At 48.8% G+C, this 17,429-nt stretch overlaps 1 protein-coding gene across 2 annotated transcripts in view; it reads left to right on the top strand.

The window, feature by feature from the left end:
- The first annotated feature begins 1,734 nt into the window (after positions 1-1,734).
- Positions 1,735-17,429, top strand: part of LOC119173717 (sodium-coupled monocarboxylate transporter 2) — a 49,184-nt gene continuing 33,489 nt past the window's right edge. Inside the window, exons 1-3 of one of the 2 annotated variants that reach the window (XM_075895943.1) lie at positions 1,735-2,197; positions 3,125-3,193; positions 3,980-4,031. In XM_075895943.1, the coding sequence (XP_075752058.1) occupies positions 1,859-2,197; positions 3,125-3,193; positions 3,980-4,031 (460 nt within the window). In that variant the 5' untranslated portion in view covers positions 1,735-1,858. The remainder of the gene's footprint in view (positions 2,198-3,124; positions 3,194-3,979; positions 4,032-17,429) is intronic. The other variant, XM_037424507.2, reaches the window with a different exon arrangement.

The following is a 17,429-nucleotide window of genomic DNA, read 5'->3' on the forward strand; positions in this document are numbered from 1 at the left end:
TTCTGTATAACAAAGAAATGTCAGCTTCTAGTTTCAAAGGAGAGAGAAAGAACGAGACGAAAAAGAAAAACAGGAAGGTTAACCTGGTACGGGTAAGTTGCTCGGTAGCTGGCACAGGGGAGAGGCGAAGTGCACTAAGGTGGGGTATGCTGACTCGCCCCCCTGCACTGTTCCCAAAATTCTTCCCTGTAATATATGTGCAAACATCCACATATAAAAGCACATGCATGAACATACATACTGGTTGGCTGAGCACCCCATCCCACACATAAAAAAGTTTCTTGTTTAGCCCCTGCCCAAGATTGCCGCATGTATGTCTACGCATTGATTGATATGTGAGGTTTAACGTCCCAAAACCACCATATGATTATGAGAGACGCCGTAGTGGAGGGCTCCGGAAATTTCGACCACCTGGGGTTCTTTAACGTGTACCGAAATCTGAGCACACGAACCTACAACATTTCTGCCTCCATAGGAATTGCCTACACATTATTCGTCAGTTTTACTAACTGTGACACATTCAGCAATGTATTGAATACGTCACTATGACTTCACTACATTCTTACGTAATTCTGCAACCTATATTTTTCTGTTTCTGGTTTTCTATGTATACACTGCACTTTTCTGTCTAATATGCCTAGTTGTATTTTTTTTCCTGATTTTCTCTTACGATTGTATCTCAGTTGTGTTAGAATGTTATCTTCTATATTGTAGTTGTTTTTCCCCTTCCCCTCTGTAATTCTGTAAAGCCTTGATAGTATAGTAAAGAAATAAATAAATATTGATAGTTCCAACTGAGTAAAAAGATTGGAAAATTGACAGGTGCGTTGTGAGTGGTTTGAATAATTTTTTGCTTATTTCTCGCTTTTTCAGCTGACCAATCAGTTCAAGCCCGTTCAAGTTCGAAAACCGGATAATGCTTTTCTGGGGGACGACGACTTTCAGACATTGTAAAACCGTACGGTATACGAGCATCTATGACGAATGACATTATTATACTACGAAAACATATTACACGCTTGAGGACCTTCGAAGGTAGAACACGTGCTTCTTTCTCCCCCTTTATTTATCTACACTTTCTTGCCCAAAACTTCGCAATGGAATTGGACCGCTTCAATAATTCGAAAGATTGAAAGCCTCATTGTGACAATAAATACTACTCAGAATGCAATGCCACATAAGCGGGCATAAACCTAAACACCAAACAAATAAACTCTCTTTTTGAAAAGAACATACCCGTAGAAAACCAGGAAGTACAGACTAAAAGCAGGTACATTAAAAATTGCGCGATCAAGACGTCAAACTCAAGGACGTTGGTTCATCTACCGCCACATATTCACAACACTGGAAGTTTTAAGGCAAGGAAGGCGTAGTTACCGCCAGAAAATATTTTATGATGACACCACAGAAGATGTTTTGACAATATAAAGAGTAACACAGGGGAAGGGGTGTGCAGTTGAAACTGATGTACTGTGTAATCAGTCATAGTAGACACTGAGGTGAAGATTAACGTACATGAAAGCTACTACCGATGCAACATTGTTTATACAACAGCCGGCGTTGAGTCGCAAATGAGTAGCGAGAAAATAATCGCCCGTAACCTATTTTCATATGATATGCATGACATGACGAAGTGATAGAATGACCAGGCAGAAATCAGCCTGTGAAGAGCGGCCCACTAAACGGTCAATCAAATCAATTCTTTGTCGTTGCTTGAGTATAACTCGCATAAAACTTAATACGATTAAAAAGAACCTGATATATTATAAAAACAATAAATGACAGCTGCATAATTGCGAAGGCCTTGGCAACCAGTGAAGCAGTGCGAAGAAAAGCCGGAACGGAAGAAAGCAGCATTATGCCCGCGCACACTTTTGCCGCTTTGGACTACGTGGTGCTCATTTCTCTGCTGGCGCTGTCGGCTGCAATTGGCGTGCTGTTCGCCTGGCGGGACCGTCGAAAGAACAACAATAGACAGTTCCTTACGGCCAACCGTGAGCTCGGCTGGGTTCCAGTGTCCATGTCAATGATGGCGAGTTTCCTTTCGAGCACGTCGGTGCTCGGCTTGCCTTCGGAAGTGTTCGTGCGTGGTTCGACTATGTGGACAGGAGCGATAGGGACAACTCTGGCGATCCTCATGGCTGCGTTCATCTTTATGCCCATGTTCTACAAGATGGACATTACCAGCATCAACGAGGTACGCGAGCCCCTCCTCCTTTGCCATGTTCTGAAAAAAAAAAAGCCTATCAAATTAGTTATTCACCATATAGTGCAGAGTATTGTAAGTTTTCTAGGAAACTACATTTTTTTGTGTGGCTGAAAGTGTATCTCTTTGTATGTCTTCATGGTATCATTTTCTTTGTACATTCTGGGAACTGTTTTGCTGTACACCGTTTTAGGTTGTCATTGTGTAATGCAGTTTGACGTGTTTTGTGTGAAAGGTGCTGATCAAAGAAATATTGATGAAAGCTCTTTTACTCGTTTTTGAGGAAAACATCTGCGAATCGCAGTTTCGTTGTTCAAATACTATATGAATTGTCATCTTTGGGATACTGTACAGCTGCTACAGAAGAAATAAGATGAGTGTGTCGCAAAATGCATTGATTCAAAATGAATTGACTCAAATGCACGGTGCTTACATATCACTACACCTTGATCAAAAAATACTTATCATGCCTTCAATAATTTTGCAGTATTTACGCCACCTCCACACCACCTCCCCACACATCTACTTAGACAGGTGTATACTGTCATGGTGCTCAGGAGGTGCTTCAGCGAAAATAAAAATTTTTCGATTAACTGCAACACATCACGTGACTTTCTGATTTCGCATCAAGCTCTAAGGTGTTAAAGGTTAAATTTCATGGGTGACGATGCTGGGCTACATAGGCAACAGCCATCGGGGCAATCACAATATTTTGAAGGGAAAGTCTTAGAATCTATAATTCTATTTTATGCACTTCCCCTACGATTACTTTCAATATGCTTGCTCCAATAGCAAATGAAGTGTTTCATTCGATACAATTAAACGCAAATAAGCGAAGTACTAGAAACTCTCTGTATAAAATCGCCCTTTAGGCGTAACAAAGCTGAATGATGCATTGACGAATGCCGTTTCTTACAGTATCTAGAGAAGAGGTTCACCTCACGGGCCGTCAGAAAGATCGGATCAATAATTTTTATCGTACACACGGTGAGTAACAATTCTTTATTTGATACCTCCATAAACGATGCTTACTTTTGCAATATAACAAGCAAATATTAAAAATTTGTACAGTTTCTTAGTCATGCGCAGCTTGAACACTGCTTGCAATGCTTCCACTTTATTTCATGCGTCAACGCCAGGCGCTGCTATGTGTTCGAGTAGTGCACTCTAGCATGAGAGGTTTACAGTTTTTCCGCGGATAATATATCGTTCATGCCGGTTGGGTCATGCGTTGGTCTGTTATTTCTCACTCATCTGCATAATGTGCTGCCAGCAGTTCTGCCTTTTGAATTGTTTCCGTTAGCATTGACATTGTCAGTCACTCTTGTCATAAGACAAAAAAAGTTTATAATCACTGTTTTCGTAACGAGCTCCACGCTTAGAGCTCAACATCTTGGAAAAGCCACCTGGTACTTACGATTCAATCATTGTTATCAAGTGAATGTCCCAGCCGTAGTGTCATTCAGCTAGCATTCTCGTGATCTTATAAGCGCTTTCCCCCGCACATGACGAGCACTTGTGAAAAAACAGCGTAAGACCATGCTGTGTAGTCACGAAGTGGCTATTTGTCCGTCTCTTTCATACTCTTCTTCTTTTCTCTCTTTCCTTTCTACTATTCCCTCTTTCCCCCTGCTTAAGTGTAGGGTAGCCAGCCGAGTCAAGCTTGATTAGCCTCCCTTCCTTTCCTCTCTATTTTTCTCTCTCTTTCTCTCTGTCTCTCAATTTATTCTGTGTTCGTAAACATCTTACAAGTTTTTTTGCTTTGCGTTGCAGATGATTTACCTAGGTGTTGCGTTATATGGTCCTTCACTGGCTCTTGGATCTGGTAAGCGAATTCCTGACCTCTTCTAATGCAAACGACACACACGAAAAGACGAAAATAACTAAATAATACAAACCACGAGTACCTGTGGGAACAACAATAATAATAATAATAATAATAATATAATAATAATAATAATCTTCACCATCATCATCAGAAGCCTAACTACACCTACTTCAGAGAAAAGGCCTCTTTCATGATCTGCCAATCAACCTGGTCTTGAGCTCTCTGCTGTCATGTTATCGTTATAGATTTCTATACACACGTATAGAAATCGTATCCGAATACGATTTCTATACGTGTGTTTTTGCGTGTAGTTGGCTGTGTGACGTCAGAGAGGAGATTAAGTCCAAGCTCGGCACCGAGAAATGCCCCAAACCATACATTTTCACATCGAAGTACATTGACGTTCAAGTTTCCTGTGACGGTCATCGGCACATCCTCTTGCACCAAAGTTGTGGAGCAAGAACTTAATGATGTCGTTCCGCGAGGTTCACGGCGAGATGTACATTGCTGCGACGATCAAGCCGTGTGATGTTTTGACGGCACCACCACAAGTCACTTCGAGCAGCCAATTGAGTTGGTGTGAAACTCTGCGCGGCAAAAGCGTTATCCCGTCGAATGGTGACTTCAGCAGCTCGGCGGTTCTGCGAGGCTGATGCACTTACATCCGGGCAGTTAGATGGTACTGTTCATCCAAGTTTCCGTCAAGCACAGTAGAGGTACCTCACCGATGACATTATCGTGTGAGACCTCTACGACGTGCGATGGCAACGAGCGTACGTTCATACCACAAATTGCAAATTTGTGTGGTGACTGGAGCATGGCGACGAAGCACTTGACAGTGATTGTATAAAGTCGATGGTTTTACAAACATTGAAATTCATCCGACAACGTGTAATCCGGATTTTCTCTACCACGGTGAAAGGTGAAGCCCTGTTCTGCGTTTGCTAGAAACAGTTCTTCCGGTGTGGTGGCTCGACTAAAAGAAATGTAGACGAGCTTGTGTAGACTCATGCCCGTCTACCCCAATGTATACCCCACACATGCTCGTCTACGAAATGTAGACGAGCATGTATGGGGTATACATTGAAGAGGCGCAGCTGAATACATGCGACAGGAGCGGCTATGCAAGCACTCGTACTATAAGTGGGCATGAGTATACATACACCGTGGTTTGCTGTAGCCTGAAAGTTTGAAATGGGCGCAAAGGCGTTTGCTGACGTATGCGGGTGAAGTAAAATGCGCATTGTCGGTAAGGCATGCAGACACGAGCATAAAGGTAATTGCGGTATTGGTTTGTCTCTGTCCGTGAATACATGAGATGATGAAAACACAGTAAGAAGAAGTACGTGGCACGCATGTGGTTTGACGTGGTACTACACGTTTCAGATCGTTCCCCTGTGCATCAAGCTTAAGGAACTTAATATGACAAACGGCATAGAACCTGCAAAACGTGCATAGCTGCTGGATACCTATAGCTCCGTCTTAAGAAGCTTTCTCGGTGGCTATGTATAACTATGCCAATGTTGTCAAGTGCAGATCATGACTCTGGCAGAGATAATTGCACAAAATCAGTTTACCAAAAATATGAAGCAACGATTGTAATAGGGACAAATTACAATATTGTCACGTTACAACGTAACTGTAACCTGTAGATAATGGCACACAAGGACGTCAAACTGATTCGAACCACGGCAATATGACTTTATCGTTTTTCTCTGCACGCGCATCTTCGTCATCTTCTGAACAGCGGCACATACAAGCCTGCCAGCATCTATGGAAATAATACCTTTAGAACTTGTATTACTGGCATTACCCCCCTTTCCAAAGAACAGCGTCCAGATGTCACAACATAATTACCAGATGAAAAGAAAAGACATACAATAAGCAGTACACAAGGGGGTGTTCACAATCACTGTAAGTCTACTCAAGGAAGTTTGACGAATAATCAGCGTTGGTAAAATGGTTTCATTCTCTAAACATGGATGACGTGTGGCTTTTGTGAACGGCGGGATTTACAAGCCATGTCCTCGTCAAGAACCTCATAGTTTACTTGGCTGAGACGGCGGAGAACTTGACAGGGACCAAAATAGCGGCGTAACAACTTTTGCGACCGGTCCCGTTGTCGAATGGGAGTCCACAACAATACTCGTTCTCTGGGTTGGTGAGAGACATCGCGACGACCAGCCTTGTACCGCAACGAGTCGATGCATTGTTGCTTGTGGATTCCATTGACTGCAAGCTACGAGCTGCGTCTGCCAGTCTGATAAATTCGTTCGTCTTGACACTAATCTGGCGTCTCTCTGGTAGAAGCATGGCATCCAGCATTGTAGTGACCTCCCTGCCGTGAAGCAACTGGAATGGTGTGAATCCAGTTGTTTCTTGCACAGCGGTGTTGTAAGCGAACGTGACGTAAGGGAGGATGTCATCCCAGTTTTTGTGGTCTTGGTCAACGTACATGGATAGCATGTCGGCGATCGTCTTGTTTAGTCGCTCTGTAAGGCCGTTGCTTTGTGGGTGGTATGGAGTAGTTTTTCGATGTACTGTGCCGCTATGCTGCATGACGTCTTGTATCATCCGGGCGGTAAAAACTGTGCCACGATCAGTTATGACAACTGCTGGTGCTCCATGTCGGAGGACGATGTTCTTCATAAAAAAGTTGGCAGTCTCAATGGCGGTGCCACGTTGTAATACCTTCGTTTCGCAGTAGCACGTCATGTAATCAGTAGCGACTACAATCCAGCGGCTGCCGTCACGAGACTTGGGAAAAAGTCCGAGTAGATCCATGCCAATTTGTTGGAATGGTTGTGTTGGAGGAGTGACGGGCTTCAAAAAGGCGGCTGGGCACTGATGTGGTGCTTTACGGCACTGGCACTCGTGATACGTCCTCACGTAATGCTTCACGTCTCGATTGAGCTTAGGCCAGTAATAGTGTTGGCGAATCCGGGCCAAGGTACGCGTGAATCCCAAACGACCTAAGGAAGGCTCATCGTGACAGGCGGACAAGGCATCGGCTCGTAACGCTGGCGGGACAACGAGCAGGTACTGAATTGCGTAAGGGTCGAAGTTTCTTTTACAGAGGATATTTATGCGTACGCAGAATGATGATGGCGAGCGGGCGAATGCGGGTGGTGGATGTGGCGTACGGCCTTCGAGAAATTCGATGAATTGTCGAAGCTCTGAATCGTTCTTCTGCTGTTCAGCCAAGTCGGATACACTAACGGCGCAGAGAAAACGACTGTCGAGATCGTGATCACCTGACGCTATCTTAAGAGGAGCTCGGGAAAGGCAGTCCGCGTCAGTATGCTTCCGGCCAGACTTGTACACGACTGTCAAATCGAATTCCTGAAGGCGTAAGCTCCACCTGGCCAGACGTCCGGAAGGGTCTTGAAGGTTCGCCAACCAGCAGAGCGCATGATTATCGGTAACAACTCTGAACGGGCGACCATACAGGTACGGTCTGAATTTAGCTATTCCCCAGACAACAGCCAGGCACTCCTTTTCAGTGGTTGTGTGATTCGCTTCCGCAGATGATAAAATCCGGCTCGCATAAGCAATAGGGCGTTCGACGCCGCCTTGCCACTGGACGAGGACTGCACCAAGGCCGATGTTACTGGCGTGTGTGTGTAGTTCAGTGTCGGCATATTCTTCATAGTGTCCGAGTAAGGGCTCAGACTGAAGACGCTGCTGGAGCTTGGAGAAAGCGCGTGTTTGCTCAGGGCCCCGCACGAAGGGAACATCTTCTTTTGTCAGACGAGAGAGGGGTTTGGCAATGTTTGTGAAATTTCGCACAAAGCGTCTGTAGTATGCGCAGAGGCCTAAAAATCGACGCACATCACGTTTGTTGGCAGGTGGTGGAAAAACTGCAACAGCCCATGTTTTGTCTGGGTCCGGCCGAATACCATCGGGGCTAACAAGGTGGCCAAGGAACTTTAATTCATTGTAACCAAAATGTCATTTTTATGGTTTCAGTGATAGGCCTGCCGTGCGAATTGCAGTAAACACCGATCTAAGTCGCTGCAAGTGATGCTCAAACGTTTGTGAGAAGACAACGACGTCGTCTAAATAAACAAGGCATGCTTCCCACTTGAGACCGGAGAGCACTGTATCCATCATTCTTTGAAATGTCGCAGGGGCAGAACACAGACCGAAGGGCAGCACCTTGAATTCGTACAGACCATCAGGCGTTATGAATGCTGTTTTCTCTCGGTCGCGTTCATCAACTCCGATATGCCAGTAGCAACTGCGTAAATCCATAGAGGAGAAGTATCGGGCGCGTCGAAGGTGGTATAGTGAGTCGGCGATGCGCGGAAGCGGATAAAGTTCCTTCTTTGTGACTTTGTTGAGTTTGCGGTAATCGACGCAAAATCGGAGAGTGCCGTCCTTCTTCTTTACTAGTACGACGGGGGACGACCATGGACTGCTCGAGGGTTAGATTACGCCATCTTCGAGCATCTGCCTCACTTGAGAACGTATTGCCTCTTGTTCCTTTTGTGATACTCGGTAGGCGTGCTGACGTATGGGTCACTCAGCATGGTCAGTGACAATGTGGTGCTTTACAGTTGGCGTTTGTTTTATCTTAGACGTAGATGCGAAACAGTCGCTAAACATGCGGAGGATACAGCGGATTTGTTCTTTCTGCGCACATGACAGCTTCGGATTGACATTGGCTATATCGGCTACTGCAGTGTCACTTTCAACTGCTGCCAAAATTGGGGCTATCGTCGGACACGCTTCATCGTCAATGTCTTCGAAATGAGCGATAGTTGTTCGCTTGGCCAAATGTTGGTATGCTCCACTAAAATTGGTGACCGACAACTCAGTCGTCCCACGTTTAAATTGAATTATGCCGCGGGCAACGCAGATTTGCTGAGACAAGAGCACCGAAAGGTTGGCTTCAGCAATACAACTACCGTAATGGTCTATGTCAGCCTTGGTATGTGGGGTTTAACGTCCCAAAACCACCATATGATTATGAGAGACGCCGTAGTGGAGGGCTCCGGAAATTTTGACCACCTGGGGTTCTTTAACGTGCACCCAAATCTGAGCACACGGGCCTACAACATTTCCGCCTCCATCGAAAATGCAGCCGCCGCAGCCGGGATTCAAACCCGCCACCTGCGGGTCAGATGCCGAGTACCTTAGCCACTAGACCACCACGGCGGGGCTGGTCTATGTCACCCTGTACAGTAATGAACATACTGGAGCGTGGCGGAAGTGTGATGGTGTCCGCGACAATGCGAAGCGCAGTCTTCTGCGGATCGGTATCTCTAGGCTTCGGGCCATAGTCGTCAGCAAACGTTACGAGGCAGTCTCGAAAATTTATAACAGCCGAAGGAAATCCATGCCAAGGATAACTTTCCGGGAGCATTCGGGAAGCACAACGAAAGAAGCAACGAACGTCGACTCACAGATTTGCAGCCTTGCGGTGCATCTCCCAATTGGTGTCAAGAGATGACCACCTGCTCTCCGAAGGTTCGGTCCATGCCCCCAAGGAGTCGGGACTTTCCTGAGTTCAGCCACAAGTTCAGCGCTGATAACTGAGTAGTCGGCGCCGGTGTCGACCAGAGCAGTCACTGGATGGTTGTCGACAAGGACGGCAATGTCAGCAGAAACGGGTTCGTCCGCGATGTGGGGTGTCGGCTGAAAAGAATCGTCGAAGGTCGGCAGATGGGTCGGAGAAGGCTGTTTTGACGATAGCTTAACAGCGGTCCTACCCTCGGAGGCCACTGATTCTAGTTTCCCCGGCGTGGACTTGGGGCCTAGCGTATCGTCCCGCAACAACATCGGCGAAAGTAGAGTATTGATTCGCGGACGTAGAGCGTCGATGAGACGGAGAGCGTGATTGGCGTCGCTGAAGATTCGGAGACGGTAGACTTTCTAAGTATTCTGCGATGATGCGGGGTCGTTCCCCGTCTCTGGGCCGACGAGCGTATGGCTGAAATCGAGGTAGGCCCATCTGTCTGTACGAGCACTCCCGGTAAAGTGACCTGGGTCAACACATTGGTAGCATAGTGGCCGATTGTCGGAAGCGCGCCACACGCTAGATTTCCGCAATTTAGGTCGCGGATTCTCATAGTGTGGCGGGCCCGAAAAGTACTGCGGCATCTGTAGACAAGTCGGTCGTTGGTTTCCATAGTGTGGCAGGCCCGGAAAGTGCTGCGGCGTCTGCAGGCTAGTCGGTCGGGGGAAATAGCTGGCTGCCGGTGCAGGAGTGCGTACAGCTTCTGCGTACGTTAGCAGAGGAGCTTCGGTTGGAGGTGGCACTAACGGTCGTACCAGCTGCCGCACCTCTTCACGGACGACGTCTGTCAGAGCAGCCACTTGAGGCTGTGAAGGCATTGCCTGAAGCTTTTGCAGCTCGTCGCGTACAATGCTACGGACTAGCTCAGCAAGGTCTCTCACGCTCGTGACATCAGGTGTTACCAAGGGTGCTGACAGACATGCAAGGTTGTCGGACCGCTCATACTGCGAAGACCGCTGTCTTAGCATTCGCTCCATTGTCGTCGCTTCACGGAGGAATTCTGCCACGGTAGCTGGTGGGTTTCGTACAAGTCCTGCAAACAGCTGCTCCTTGACACACCGCATCAGAATGCGTACCCTTTGTCTTCCGTCATTGCAGAATCCGCCCGACGGAACGGACGAGACATCTCTTCAACGAACATGGCCACGCTTTCCTTGGGTCTTTGATTGCGAGAATTGAGGAGACGTTCGGCTTGTTCTTTCCGGTCAGCGCTACCATACATGTTCCGCAGCTGAGTGCAAAACACAAGCCAGGCTGTCAGGGTGGCCTCGTGGTGCTCGAACCAAATACGCGCCGAATCCTCCAGGTAGAAATAAGCATACCGCAGTTTCCGGTGCTCGTCCCACTTGTTGGCGACGGCGACTCGATCGTATTGGTCCAGCCAGTTTTCAACGTCTTCGTACCAAGGCGTTTCTACCAAGGCGTCGACGTTGGGGCCGAGATCTTCCTCGTGGTAACAGCGCATAGACTATTACCCAGCGCCTCCACCAGATGTCACGTTACAACGTAACTGTCACCTGTAGATAATGGCACACAAGGACGTCAAACTCATTCGAACAATGGCTACACGACTTTATCGTTTTTCTCTGCACGCGCATCTTCGTCTGAACAGCGGCACATACAAGCCTGCCAGCATCTACGGAAATAATACTTTTAGAACTTGTACTAGTGGCCATATCATACGAAGTGAGGCTCACAGTGAATTTATTTAGATTTGATCTCACGTCATTCTACAAAACGCTGGTGTAAGAGAACACGGGTGCTCCAGGTACAATTTCGACACCATTTATTCGTGTTGAGAGCGCAGCTCCTAGACACCCTTCCTCTCCGTCCACCCTTCTCTAAATGAGCGCGCGCAGGCGTTCCCTGCCGGAAAGGCAGTGTTTACATCTGAGAAAGAGAAAGCTATCGCATACTTCTTCCCCATATATATATAAAGGAAAGAGGAAGAGGCAACGCCTTTGCTGCAGGCCAGCTGTTCTTTATGTGACCTTGTCTTCGCAATCGCCTGGCGCGATCGGCACTTCTTTCGTTACACTCGGCCACGCTGCGACAATGTATAGCTACTGAACGGCATAAATGTCTTTGGTGGACAGGAATTGTCCGTTTCTTGATGGTCTTCGCACACATCGGATCAGCTGTGTTTATATGCGCTAGAGGGCGGATGTTTCTGGCGGTCGGTACTGGCTTTTAAAAAGATCGTAGCCACGGCTGTCGCCTCTTTTGTCGCACCTTTGCGTGCATAGTAGGATACTCGCGAATAATGGTGGGTAACTGCCGTGATGTGTCGTGACCACACGGAGAGCTTCTGCTATGTCACCACGCGCATCTTCTCAGATTTGCAGCTGGTGGACTAAATCTCATTGGCGCTCTCTCACAGCTCAAGTCAGGTGGAACGTACTGCGTTTGCGAGTAATGGAGCTTGTCATGAACCAAACATGTCCCAAATTTTTGTTTCTTTGGGGGCTTGAAAAGTATGTCAGGCACGAGAACACCTGCCCTCTTCATGGGCTGAGGCCCTGGCGAGCTTGAATGGGGCCTCGGCAACTGTTGTGGCTCGTGGGCGTCTGGCATGGCGTGGGGAGTAGCCTCGTAGCTGCTCCCGTCTGTGGCCGAGAACATACTTCGCGGCTGCGCGTGTCTGCTGCAGGACTCTCGAAGCCTTCAATGAGATGGCTATTGTGAGCACCTTTAGCGCCGAAACCATGACCCTCATAATCTACAGCACCAAGGACAGAGATGAATGGCTTACGCTCTTTCGGCACCTTCACCCTAAATGGGTGAAGCGCGAGATGAGCTGGTATAGGAATGTGCTCCTGTGAAGGCGAATCTATGTCATGGACTTTAGCTTTTCCGGTTCTCCACGAAAGGAGTACGTGTCATGCACGAAAATATTTGGTTACTGCGTGTTCTCAGAAGTTGCTTGCCTGGGAGGATACGTCACCCCCCCCCCCCCCCTCTCACTTGAAGGTGGTCGCGCTCTGTAGTGATGGTCCGGTTGATGGTCACATCGCGGAACAGGATCTGTGCGATGGGGGGCCCTTGTCGAGGCCGGTGTTAGTGTCTGCCGCGAGGTCTACTGCGTCTGTCCAGGATATTAACGTGTGTGATACCGACGCCGATGCTAAGACTGTAACTGGTGAGGCTGGTCGTTGAAAATTGGTGGTACAAAGGCAGGTTGCGGAACTGGCTTCCGGTAAGCTGCAAAGTAGAGCTGCAGCCTCGAGGTGGTTCTCCTCTTGGGGTCCATCCGAGGCAGTAGTTGTTGCGGCGAGAGGAGGAGAGAGGCGTGAGAGGACGTCATGAAGGTGGCCAACAGGGCCGTGCCAAATCTTGCCACTTTATTACCCTCCAGTAAAACCTCGGCGGCGGCGGCTGCCAAGATCCGACACGCCAGATGCGGATACCCGTCCTGTCCATGCGCAGCTAGAGCTAGAATCAGCTCCGCGAAAGCCGCAGCGTGGTGCTCAAGAGAATGATGATAATGACGACGCAAGAAATCCCCCCCCCCCCCATAGCACTCTGCGCGATTTCAATTCTTTAAACTGTACCAGAGCATAGTGATGCCAGCTCTGTGCCAGCGTGAAAGAAGACGTTGACGTCCGTGTGACTCGTGCTTGCCTGGTTGCCCTGTACCACCTTGTTGCGGCTAACGATTCTTGAATAATAACAAACGCTTGTACGGAAACTCGCTCGTTGCATTTGGTGGAAACGTGTTGGGTAACATCCTCGAGCTCCGCAGCCGCAAGCTACCATCTGATCACGTCAATCCCCCACAAGCCTCTTCCACGTCGCCGCCTGTCATGTGCCCTGGTGTACTTCGTCTGCGTGACCCACCATTCTACAACGGCACTGAAGATCACGATGTCGAGGACTGGCTGGCAGAGTACGAGCGTGCCAGCGCGATTAACAAGTGGGATGACCCTGCGAAGCGGACTCACGTCATCTTCAACTTGAAAGATTTGGACAACCTATGGTTCACCAACCACCAAGCCGACATCCCCACCTGGTCTGTTGTCAAAGAGACCGTGACCTCGTTTTTCGGTCGTTCAGCTATGCGCAAGCTTCGCGCTGAACTTGGCCTGCGGGGACACTTTCAGTGAAACGGTGAGAGCTTCACGAGCTACATTGAGGATATGATCGGCCTCTGTAGGCGAGTGGATGCGAGGATGACGGAGGCTGACAAAATAAAGCATATAAAGAAAGGCATTGATGCCGGCACTTTTCATATGCTTGCGGCCAAAGATCCACAGACCGTCAAGGTCGTGCTTCAGCTCTGTCAAAGTTTTGATGAGCTGCGCAAGCACCGAATTTATACACGTCGCGCTAATGCGAAAACAGCAGATATTTCGGCTTTGGAGTGCAAAAGAAGTGGCACCGAATACACCGTATTTATGCCTCGAATTCAACAGTACATCCGCGAAGAAGTCGCTCGACAGCTCTCTCTTGTGGCCACCGTCAACAAGACCCCCACAGCACCAGACCACTCACTTCTCCGTGCTATTCAGACGCAATTTGTCGAGGCTCTCCCTTCACCAACGTCCCCAATATCAGGTACTGCACCGCTGACTTATGCAGAAGCCGTACGCCGACCTCGTGCCCAACCGCCGCTCCCTTCATACAGTCCAGCCACCAACTACTACAGGTCGCCTGTTTCAGTTTATCCGGTAAATCAACCCTTCTCGCAACCTCGAGCACCTGTTAACACTTGGCGTACTCCGGATCACTGGCCCGTCTGCTACAACTGCGGTATTCCAGGGCAGGTCGCGCGCTACTGTCGTCGCCGTCGATTCTATTTTAATGAGGCTCAGCATTCCGGCAACGTTCCTCGGCAACCAGAATCACGTGTTACACCTGATGCACCTGACCCCCGCTCACGTCGACCAGAATTCCGCCCACGTCGATCTCCTTCACCCCGTCTTTGGTCTCCTTCTCCTATGAATCGCCGTTCCAACCACGCCCACGAGGAAACTTACAGTCTCAGTTCCCGAGGCTAGAACTGCGCCACGGACGAAATTTCCAAGGCCTCATCTTTCGCCCCCTAACGAGTCTGCCTTGTTTGTGGACGTTTTCGCCACAACTGCTCTTGTCGACACAGGTGCCGCTATTCGTGTAATCAGTGAAGCGTTATGCCGCAAACTGAACAAAGTGACGACTCCACTAGTTGATATTTTCTTACGCACGGTGAGTTCGCAGCACGTCCAGCCTTCTGCAACATGCACTGCTCGTGTAGTGATTCAGGGGGTGCTGTACATCGTTGAATTTGTCATCCTTCTACATGCGTCTCATGAAATCATCCAGGGATACAACTTTCTTTCCGCTAATCATTCAGTTGTTGACTGCGCCCTTGCACAACTCATTTTGTTTTCGTTCAGCACGACATTCATAGATCTCCCTTGCTCACCTAAAAAGGCGACCGTTGCCACTGACGTCGTCATGTCTGCTTTTTAGGTCGCCATGGGGTCTATTCTGTGCAACTCCATTCCTGATTCAACTGCTCTCTTTATACCGTCGCAAGAATGTGCTCGTCGCCGGAGCCTTGTCGGCCCGTTTGTCGTCACAACGCTTGCCGATGGTTCCAACGCCGTGTACGTGTGCAGTCTGTTCCCTTGTCCCGCTACCTTATTACATGGCGAATGTATTGGGCATCTTGACGCTTATGACGACATCTTTCTTTTCGATGCCCCTTCCAATACGATGCCGATGTCCATGGATGCTGTAACGGCTGCCACCGCACCCTCGCTATTTCACGAAGACATTCTGTCGTGCAGCGTGGACACCGGGCTTACGCAAGACCAGCGCAATCAGCTCATTCAACTACTTGACCCTTTCCGTGCCTCCTTCGATCAAGGACAACCTCCCCTGGCACGCACGTCAGTTGTCGCTCACCATTTCGACACCGATCATCATAACCCACTTCGTCAGCGCCCCTACCGCGTCTCGCAGACTAAGCGTGACGTCATCACTCAAAACGTCGATGAGATGCTCCAACGTTGTGTCATTCAATACTCACATAGTCTTTGGGCTTCGCCAGTGGTCCTCGTGCGAAGGAAAGTTGGCTCAATTAGGTTTTGCGTGGATTATCGGCGACTAAACAAGATCACATGCGAGGATGTTTATCCCCTGCCGCGCATTGATGACGCCTTGGATTGCCTTCAAGGTGCGGAGTTTCTCTTTTCACTGGATCTGCGCTATGGATATTGGCAAGTGCCAATGGCCGAACCAGACCATTCAAAAACAGCGTTTGTGACCCCTGACGGCCTATATGAATTCAATGTAATGCGCTTCGGTCTTTACAATGAGCCGGCGACTTTTGAAAGTATGATGGACAGTGTCCTCAGGGGACTTAAATGACACGTCTGTCTTAGCTATTTAGATGACATAGTTATCTTCTTAGCAAATTTCGAAACTCATCTTTCCCATCTGGAACAGGTTCTCCATTGCCTTAGAACAGCCGGGGTGCAACTGAATTTCAAAAAATGTCATTTAGGTGCCCGCAAACTCCCAATTCTCGGCCACGACGTCTCAAAAGAAGGAATATTGCCGGACCCTGCCAAACTGCGTGCCAACCACCCTAAAGGAGCTCCGTAGCTTCGTAGGCTTGTGCTCGTATTTTCGGTGTTTCATCCGCAATTTCGCTTCTATGTTCGCCCCCTAACTCAGTTTCTTTCCAGTAGAGCGGACCTCTCGGGCTGGAATTCCCATAGCGATGTCGCATTCCCGACGCTGCGCCGGCTACTCACGTCTCCAGCAGTTCTCTGCCACTTCGGTCCCAATGCACTTACTGAAGTTCACGCGGATGCTAGCGGTGTCGGCCTCGGTACCATTCTCGCTCAACGCAAGGATGGCTGCCAAGAGTGCGTTGTCGCCTATGCCTGCCGTACCCTAACGAAGGCAGAGTCCAACTATTACGTCACGGAAAAGGAGTGCTTGGTTAGCATTTGGGCTATAGGAAAATTTCGCACTAACCTTTACGGACGCCAGTTTGATGTTGTCACAGATCACCATGCCTTATGCTGGCTAGCGTCCATGAAAGACCCTACTGGCCGTCTCGCTCGTTAGGCTTTACGCCTTGAGGAATATGACATCCGTGTTGTTTATCGCTCAGGACGCAGACATTCAGACGCTGATGCCCTATCCCGTTCTCCGCTGCCTCCTGATCTTGCCTGTTTACGAACGGCCATCTGCGACTCGTCATCGCTGAGCATCACCGACATGCCAGCCGAGCAGCGCAAGGATTCCTGGATCAATTCTCTGCTCGACTTCCTCTTTCACTGTTCGGTAGAATCGACTTCACGGTCCCTCTCTCGTCAAGCAAGACACCTTGCTGTCCGCGGAGGCTTGTTGTATCGCCGCAATTAGGAGACGGATGGCCGTAGGTGGTTCCTTGTCATCCCCCGTCGTTTGCGCTCGGATATCTGCGCTGCCTTTCACGATGACCCCCACTGTGGCCTGGCTGGAGTATTCAAGACCTACACTCGCTTTCGTCTAAGATATTACTGGCGCGGCATGTATCTGTACGTTCGCCAGTTCGTTCGGTCATGTGCCACGTGTCAACGCCGCAAGACGCCTTCTCACAGCACTACTGGCCCTTTGCAACCCTTAACCTGTCCAGCGAGACCATTCTACCGCATCAGAATTGACATTTTTGGTCCTCTGCCAAACGCTCCTCGAGGCAACCGATAGATGATCGTCGCCGTTGATGATTTTACATGCTACTTTGAAACATCTGCACTGACTGCTACCACTGAGAAAGACGTTGCGTCCTTTCTTTTTCACCGTCTCATTTTGCGACACGGTGCACCTCGTGAAATACTGAGTGACCGTGGACGCGTGTTTCTCTCGAACGCCGTCGACGAGCTGCTCAAGGAATG

The sequence above is a fragment of the Rhipicephalus microplus genome, chromosome 5 (assembly GCF_043290135.1).
Source record: "Rhipicephalus microplus isolate Deutch F79 chromosome 5, USDA_Rmic, whole genome shotgun sequence".
NCBI classification, from domain to species: domain Eukaryota; kingdom Metazoa; phylum Arthropoda; class Arachnida; order Ixodida; family Ixodidae; genus Rhipicephalus; species Rhipicephalus microplus.